General features: G+C 34.9%; 1 protein-coding gene across 1 annotated transcript; it reads left to right on the top strand.

Annotated features, from left to right (window-relative positions):
- Nucleotides 1–349: 349 nt before the first annotated feature.
- LOC134257689 (uncharacterized) lies at nt 350–8,895 on the top strand (the record flags this gene model as incomplete). Its single annotated transcript, XM_062740281.1, has 5 exons — nt 350–453; nt 6,229–6,363; nt 7,362–7,505; nt 8,139–8,419; nt 8,629–8,895. Coding segments are annotated over exons 1-5 (882 nt in total), but the record flags the coding sequence as incomplete, so codon positions are not given.
- Nucleotides 8,896–9,886: the final 991 nt, after the last annotated feature.

Genomic DNA, 9,886 nt, shown 5'->3' with positions numbered 1-9,886 from the left:
TTTACAAATTATGGCACATATTATGCTTGGGTAAAGAGAATTCAATTTCTCCAAAGTTTCATATATACCCTTATCCAAAGGACGTAAGAAATAGAAGCAAGAATAGGGTAGGTCATACATTCTCAAACCCAATGGGCCAAAAAAAGACGAAATTACATGAAAGCTTTCATTTGTTGTAGATATAGCTGGGTCATTGCCCAAAGCAGCTCAGGCGAGCGTTTTACCCATGGGCTGCATTATATTGCATTGACACCAATCTATCTATTGGAAACAGCGATCCTTTCCACTTCTGCATTTATAAACATGATACAGAGAACTTGTATTTATGACACCAATAGTGCGTCGTAGGTATACAGTCTCCGCTCCTTCGAGTAAATAATATTTTAAGAACAGTGAATATGTCCAGGAAGTGTTGTGAAATTGGTCTACAATTTATATTTTTGATATCTTTAGGTAAGAAATGATTTTGTTGTGTTATGTGATTGCGTTTTTAAAACATAATTAGGTTCCACATAAAACTGTTTTTATTACAAAATTTTAATCGGTGAACAACAACGGGAGGGCATTTTGGTCATTATGAGACGATGTTTTATTAATCAAATTAAAATTATTTTCTGTATATTTTCTGATACCAAAAATACAGTTAAAAAATTCGAGGTTCTAATTATGTCAGAAAACGAACATCGATATTTTGATTCCAAAAAATGTAAGTTGACAGAGGTGTAACAACAGATTATGAAATATAACCATGATATAACAGGCACCTGATGACTGACGTTACTTATTTTTCTTTTGTTAAAAAAATATATACCCGTTACCTCATAATAATTAGGTAGGGGGTATTTTTTTTAATTAAAAGAAAAATAAGGAACGTCAGGTGACTGTGTATGAAATTATAAATCTACCTGCTTCTATATACCGGTATATATATATATATATATATATATATATATATATATATATATATATATATATATATATATATATATATATATATATATATATATATATATATTAATATATATATATATATATACCGGTATATAGAAGCAGGTAGATTTTTTGTTAAATAAATTTTATCTTGATATTTAAAAAATCAAGAAATATAATTATTAGTGTTTAAACTTAGACTTGTACCCTGAAATTGGTGAACGAGAACGAGCCCCCTGAAAAGCCATCGACAGCTAGGTAATCACAATTACGTATTTTAATTATAGTATCACGCCTCAGAAATAATGTTAAAATACTCTCTTATATATATTCAAAAAATAGCTAAACTACTAAAAATAAAATTTAAATTTGCATTTTATATATCTACATATTTTTGCTTATCAAAAGACACAAAGTCGCAATGAACTCGATCGCCATCTTGAATTCCGCGGTTACCTGGATTACGCGGTACACAAATTGCATTCAATATCTACACTCTTTCTACGGGTGTCAGATTAAATCTAGCCTCAAAGATGTTTGAAAAGTCCGTGAACTTGCACTTCCATTATAAAACATCAAGTAAACACAAACATCCGCGATACCTATAGTACTGAAACTGAAAGCAGCAGAAAGTCTAGAGAGGTAAGAAACCGCGCCAAACTTGTCCTCTAGAATTTCCGGGACGTACATATTGAATAAAACCAAGTGTGAACCGAAATGAAAATCATATTTTATGGAACGCCATCACTGCCTTATAGCATACAACTATGCATTTATTACGTCAATTTATCATTACGTGATGTGAACATATCTTTACGTTATGTCCATTTTTTATGGGATGATGAAAATATATCTTAACATCATGTCAATGCTGCATTACATGGAGTAAATACATCCTTTCATTATGTCAGCACTTCATAACTTGAAGTAAAAAATTCATTATGTGAAGTGATAATGTGTTTACATTGTGTTAAAACTTTATTACGTGAAATGAATGTTTCTTTACATCATTTCATTTCTTTAATATGTGAGGTCAAAATTGCATTACGTCAAGTAAATTGTGTTTTATAATTAAACTTATCATCACATGAAGTCAAAAGCCCATTCCTTTTTGAGAGTGTATATTTCTATTATATCAAAGTATTATTACGTGATATGGATTTATCTTTATTTTACGGCGAGGGCATCATGATGTGAGGTGAACACATCTTACCTTTATGTCAGTGCTTTATTACGTGGTGTAAAAAGTGTATAACATAATGTGAACATATATCTTTATATTATATCAACACTTTATTACATTATGTCAAAACTCCATACCGTGATGTGGATATATTATAACGTTATGCCAACTCTTTCTTATGTGATTTAAAAATATCTTTATATTGTGTTAACTCTTTATCATGTGGATTCCAAGTTCATTACCTGATGCAAAAATACATTTACATTATCTCAAAGCTGTATATCTAGTATATAATAAATGTTGACGACCGCGTTTTAATGACTGGTAAGAAGGGGGGGGGGTCGTGATTGATTAGGACAAATTACAGGCACATAATATCAACCCCCCTCTTTTCCCAGACATAACTTTACTATAGAAAATGTAATGTTCATTGAAACTGTACAGCCCCCCCCCCCCCACTTCTTGTTGAAATATAGTCCACTAAGGGTAATATAATATATCTGGAAGAAAATAGGATTGATTGAAGTTGGACCACTCTCCCCGAAATAGGATTTTTGGGCTCGGACATTTTTTTTCTTGGCTTGTCTATTTTTTTCGGATATCATTTTTTTTACTGGCTGACCTCCTCTTTCAAAAAAATGATGCTACGTCACTGGAGTTAGTAATTTTTTTTAATCATTCCAGGGCCAGAATTCTATTACAAAAATCTACCAGTCGCTCATCTAAATCAATTGAATATGCCTTAGTAAGCATGCATGGGCACATATCAGTGGCAGATATGGGAATCTTGAACAAGGAAGGGGGGCGGTATATGGTTGGAGACCAAGGGCGGAAAACGGAGAAGCTCTCAGGCTTTATAGTTTTATAGAAAAAAACTTTTCAACTTAATTCAGCTAAACTTAATGTGAAACTAATGCATTATGTCCTACAAAGTTTAAGACTTTTATAATAAAAGAAAAAAAAATTCAAAATAAAAAGAAAAAAATGATTGCTGCACTACTCATAATATTTGATTTATTCAATTATCAGATTAAAGTAAACACCATTGAATTTCGACGTGACTTTAATTCACAGTCGCAGTGTTAAGGCTTTGCATGTTTCAAGATTGTCAATCATTTGTCGCTTAAAGTTTTCATTTAAAGATGTCATTCCGAAATCGCTGAGAATCTCTTCTACGACAGTTTTCTCTCCCGCCATTTTAGTGCTTGCGGAACGCGGAAAATATGTTATGCTCATATAAAGGCCGAGGATACCCGCGTTCGCATAACGTAATAGTGAATCGACATAATGTAGAAGAGTGCGCACAGTATGGCATGAGCTTTTCACACCAGTTAATAAAAACTAAGATTGTCATGAAAAGTAAACATAACGAAATGCATGTTGACGAAATAAAATTGTAGTATGTGTAAATGTCATAAAGAGTTGATATAATGTAAAGGAAAGTTAACACGATGCAATAGTAGTGTGGGATAATGTCATAAAGAGTTGACATAATGTAATGGAAGGTTGGCACAATGCAATAGTAGGGTGGGTTAATGTCACAAAGAGTTGACATAATGTAATGGAAGGTTGACACAATGCAAAAGTAGTGTGGGTTAATGTCATAAAGAGTTGACATAATGTAATGGAAGGTTGGCACAATGCAATAGTAGGGTGGGTTAATGTCATAAAGAGTTGACATAATGTAATCGAAGGTTGACACAATGCAATAGTAGTGTTCTGCTATAAGGCAGTGACGGCGTTCCATAATATTTCTTTACATTTGAGATGGCCAGTTGCGAACCTTATGACATTTTAGTTTTTACATACAGAAATACGATGCTATAAAGATGCAAGATTCAGGCTGCATCAAAGAAAACAAAAAAGAGGTCGAAACTTTGTGAAGGATCTTCAGATCATAGCTATGGACTGTGATTACGCGGATAATGATGATGTCTTGGTTGACTTGATCATTAGTGGCGTAAAGCTTAAGAAAGTGTAAGAAAGATTGTTAGAATAAGGTTAGGAAATCCGATCAAGTAAGCTATAGAAATCGGAGAGCAGTTTGAACTGTCGCAAGCACAAGTGAAATTGATGATAGGAGAGGATTCACAAAAAAAAAACACCCCACCAACAACCATGCATCGTGTAACAAAAGTGTTAAGACTAGAAAACCAATAACTTTTTAACCAACTGACAATCCAAATTGTTCAAGTTGCAATCTGTGCCCAGCATTAGGAACCGTTTGCAGTTACTGTAAACAGCATACCACTGGAAGAAAGTGTGTCGGCGGAGGCTGAAACAGGTCAGGGTCAGAGGAAGAACTTCTTACTATTAGTATGTGTACTATTGTCAAGTTCGGTCGGGATGACAACTGGGGCGTTCATAATAGTGTCAAAAATCAGCAGGTTCGCTGCATGATAGTCACCGGAGCACGGACTAACATAATCACATCTGCTCAATTAGAAACTTTCGAGGATGCAAACTAGAGAATTCTAACAGGACTCTCAAGTCATTCAGCAACCATAAGATCAAATCAATAGAAAAAGGAACTCTTCCCATTGTCTACCTTGTTCGAAAACTAATGTTCACTTTGAAGTGGTCGACTAAGATTAAGAGAATATTTTCAGTGGTGATACTGCAGGTGCATTTGGATTGATATATGAAGCTGACCATGATCTGTAGACTCCAATATGCAGTTGAGACAACTACAGCAATAATAGAAACCATGAAAACTGTTTTCGCATGTCATGGACTTCCAGGGAAAGTTCTGCAAAGTGCGTGGAACTGAACAATTTACATGAAAGAACCAGCCCCTATTTCCAAAGCTCGAATGGCGAAGCTGAAGTAGCAGCACAAGCTATAAAAAGCCTATGGGAAAAAAGTGTGACGACAAGCAGTTTGCTCTGTTAGAGTTTCCTCTAGAAAACATATATCTGTCACTAGCTCAACTATTAATGGAAAAAGACCTAGAAACACTCTTCCAGCATCACAAGATATACTAAACCAGCATTACACGACCTCAGAAAAGTCAAGAAAAAGGAGGCTTTTCCAAGATTGTGAAATATGTTGCCCCAGGGTCAGTGGTCCGTGTGGGTTGGGAAACTATTGATTTTATAGTGGAAATGCATTTTTTCTTTGTTCCTCTGGTCTGCCTCTGGGTATTATGTAATCAAACTAAGCAATACAAATACATTTTTATACAAATACATATGCAAATAAGTATATAGTTATGATGAACAATAGCACATCTTTCAAATTTTGAATTTCTTGGTATTTGGTTTAGAATACAAACAAAATTTATTGTTGGAAAGTTGTTACATGAACCTCAGGTGACCCATAAGTCAACAATCCATCACTGACTATGCTACGCTCCATATAAAGTCTAGTGAAATCAATATGACACTGGAGCACAGACTAACATACGCACATCTGCTCAATTAGAAACTTTCGAGGATGCAAACTAGAGAATTCTAACAGGATTCTCAAGTCGTTCAGCAACCATAAGATCAAATCAATAGGAAAATGAACTCTTCCCATCGTCTACCTTGATCGAAAAGTAATGTACACTTTGAAGTGGTCGACTTAGATCAAGAGAATATTTCCAGTGGTGATACTGCAGGTGCTCTTGGATTGATATACCGATACAAAGCTGGCCATGATCCGTTGACTCCAATATACCGTTGAGACAACTACAGCAATAACAGAAGCCATGGAGACAGTTTTCGCATCTTTCAAATTCTGAATTTCATGGCATTTGGTTTAGATTACAATAAATTCAATTGTTTGAAAGTTGTTATATGATACTCAGGTGACCCATAAGCCCCGTTTACACTAAGAGCACTGTAGAATTATATACAGATAATCAATTTCCTCAAAACTAGATATGTACTCCGATGTTTTCGGGTTTTGTTTTGTAATGGAAAGGCGAATTTTACCAGCCAACAATCCACCACTGACTATGCTACGCTCCATATAAAGTCTGGTGAAATCAATATGATTTTTTTGGTAGGCGCGTCTCTTTTCTTTAAATGGTGTTGTAGAGATTGAATTTTTTTTTTAAATTTAAGGATTCTGAAAGTGATGATGTTTGTAAATGAAGTATCTGTTTATGACATTCTTGTTCAATTATTTAGTTGAAATCAGAGGACAGTGGACATCATGGTCAAGTTGTTCAAAGTCTTGTGATGTAGGAACGCAGATTCGAACAAAAATTTCTGACGGGAGTACCACACAAGAGGAGCAGTTTTGTAATCTACAGTATTGTCCTGGTAATATCAAAATGTACTTTAAAAATGTTTACCATATACTTAATGTTTGTATATTATATATCTCAACTGATGATCAAGTTGACTTCGTGTTTGGGTTTTTAGGACCTAATCAATTCCCAAGTAGGCCTTCATGCACTATTAGGCTAGCTACAGAAGCCTATATAGACCAAACTTGCTCGGTTGAAACATCTCGGGATTTACACTACCAGACTTGCTTTGGATGCTGGATTTGACTTAATTTTTTGGACGAGAAACTAGATTAAATTTTGTTCAGGTCCATTTTTATAGTGCAAATATACACAAACCGAAAATATTTTTCGTTTTCTGGAAGTTATGCTTGATTTACCCCACTGTGCAAAAAGAATATTGCCCGAGTTACTTTCTCATTAAAAACAGAGGTTGTCAAAGATTAGGAAGCTCACCTCGAAGTAAGGCGGTCTCACATCAAAAAAGATTGCATCAGTAGATAGATGCATCAAAAATGCAAGTTTCTTAAGATTTATTGAGAATGAACTAGCTCTAAAACGTTAACGTTGTAAATGATTATAAAAATGTAGAACAGATTTGGCATCAAGAGTAGTTTTATTTCCATTTCTTTTTTTTCGCTGTGATAACTCTTTGAAAGTAAGTTTAGGAGCTAAGGAGGCCTAATGTGCTTGTAAATCTTGTGTGTCTGTCTTTGTGCCGGACGCTAAGGAGGCCTAATATGCAAAAAATCTTGTGCGACTGTCTTTTTTATCTCGCTATAAAATGGAAAATATAAAGAATCCATTTCTAGTTAGTACAGCATGCCAGGAACATCAACGATAGTTGGAAACGTGGGATAATTTATGCATAATATACCACATGCAAATTATCCCACGTTTTCAAATATCCTTGATGCCCTGGCATACTCTACTAATTAGATAGTGATTCCTTAAATATGCATCATTACACGCATTATCTAAGCAACTTTGGTCACCAAAGGCATTATTTTTGCAAATTAATTTAATTTTCAGACCTCCGTGTACGTTGCACTGGAAGATATTGTCATGAGTTCGATGGTATGGCCGATTGTATAAGTAACGTTTGTATTTGTAAAGTGGGGCGTTACTCGTATCCGTATGACTACAGCAGATACTATAACAAATATAACTGCTATCGTAAGTATATATCTGTTACATTGATAAAGGACAAGGGTGGTTAAATGTCATATATAACCCTAACATTACATAGGGTGGTGTATCAAACACTTGTGGATATCATGACAAATTGCTTTCACTTAAAATCAATACAGGTTTAAAGAATTCATTCAAGGTTACAAATTTAAATTCTTTAAATAATTTTTTAACCCATAATGTAAAAATATAACATATTTGTGTTTATACCGAGGGTTAAAACTTTATTACGGAAACAAGTGTCTTTGCTTGTTGTGTCTTTATCCTACTTTGTTCCATGAATTATTAAAGATTTTAATTGAATGTTTGAATATGTTTTATTTGTATCATTCAGACATTACAATTACACAGTCTGTTATTGAAGAAATAAAACACATTTACTGAAAATACAGGTATAATGATAATAATTCCGTACGATTCATTTTATTTTAAAAAAAACTCTTGTCTCATACTCATACTCAAACGTTTATAAACTGCACTTTGAAAACCCAAAAATGAAACTGATACAACTTTCAAGATTCATGTAAACCATAATTTTATGCATTTACCTCCACTTGGTAAATTCCAAATTGCTTTGAAGCAAGAATTACGCAAGATAATTATATTTTTGGTCCAAAGCTGAAGTTGGAAACTGCATCATTCGACAGAGTCCACCATTTGCTCTGGCTCAAGTTCAATCGTTGAAATATGGATACACGTTACGGGGATGTGTTGCCAATGATAACCCTGACTATGAAGTACACGTGATTGGAATTTATGGAGATCCTTTCTCTGGGTACGATATTGTGATACGTCAAAGAGGGGAAGTCACAAAGCCTATTGTTCTTGTGTTATCGTCATACGAAGCAACCTACTGGTGGATTGACACAAGTGTTCACATACATTCCGTTATTTATGGAGTAAGATTTTTAAATTTCCCGCTTTTTAAAAAAATCAATTTAATGCTTAATTACTAAGTATATCACTAGCAACTTAGCACGTAGGGAAAAGTTGTATGGAAAAAGGGAACTATAGTACATTCAGCTATTCAACCATTATTACTTTTATACGTAAGGTTTTTCTTTATTAATATCGAGTTTACACCTAAAATGTGTTTTATTCTTTTCAGAGCACTAGAGAATACCCATCTAAACCTATAAATTTTGTTGATGGCTCAAAGTGTGGTGCTTCAAACATTGTAAAGTGGGAAGGTTTTGGATCCGCCGATGGATCCGATACCGGAGGAGGGAACACAGTCAAAGTTCTACTAGACATAGAAAGAGTTTATGGACCCGTGACCTCCTTTTCTGGTGTTTACACGCTGTACTCCCCTAGAATCATCAAACTGGAGGTGGGAGGAAATCCACTACAGAAACCTCCAATTAATGGATTTAAGGTAACAAAAAATTGGATTGAGAACATCTACAGTTAAGGATAAAATGTAGATGTATTTCTTTTTCATGATATATGCAACATTTAACTGTAAAGATTTTATTTTCAAAGAACGAGGGCGCTTTTGATTGGCATTCGGCAGGAATCTGGGCATAATTGAAAAAAGAAAATTTCATCGACATGAAATTTTAACATTTCTTGTATTTATCGGGTTCCTTTGCAACAAGAAAGGAAAATATTTTCCCGAAATTGAGCTTTGATTCGCTAAAAAATAACTTGAAAATTGGCCAGATCAGACATTTGGTACAAAATGGTACATTTTTAAACACGCTCATGTAAAATATACAAACATAAAATCACTATAGTAGTATAAGCAGCCTAGATGGCGAGGTCAACTGAGTGCACTTTTGGCCCGGGGGGGGATAGGGAGGTCAACTGAGTGCACTTTTGGCCCTGGGGGGGATAGGTGGGTCAAGAGAGTGCAGATTGGGGGTCTGGGGGGATAGGGGGTCAACTCAGTACAGGGCCCCTAAGGGGCTAGGGGGTTCAACTCATTACATAGCCCTATGTCCAATACTGTGTTTACCCTGTATATATAGTTTTTTAACTATACGCTGCTACTACGATTCAACGCTGCTACTACGATTTGGCAGCGACTCAAGAATGTGATTATGACGTCACGATTTTATTCACAGTCAAAGCCTAGCCAGTTCAAACTGGATTTTACCGAAAACAATAACACTAACACACAATACAGACAATAACAGATTTTATTCAGAATCAAAATACATACACAGAAATTTACTTTTTCTTCTTCTGGGCCTTATCGGTCAGCAGGGATAGTTTCCTCTCGTGAGTAGTGCTGGGGCCTGGATTCTCTCTGTTGTGTTCCTTTTTCTCTTTTTTGTCTCCTTCTTTCACTAAGGGTTTGGTCTGGTGTGTCCCCGAGGTCTTGGGTTCCTGAGGCCTTTTCTCCAGTTTTTGTACTTCTTTTA

This window comes from Saccostrea cucullata, unplaced genomic scaffold, assembly GCF_032062105.1.
Source record: "Saccostrea cucullata isolate Sc308-1 unplaced genomic scaffold, CSIRO_AGI_Scuc_v1 ctg16466, whole genome shotgun sequence".
NCBI lineage: Eukaryota > Metazoa > Mollusca > Bivalvia > Ostreida > Ostreidae > Saccostrea > Saccostrea cuccullata.
This window is presented reverse-complemented; position numbering and strand designations above follow the sequence as displayed.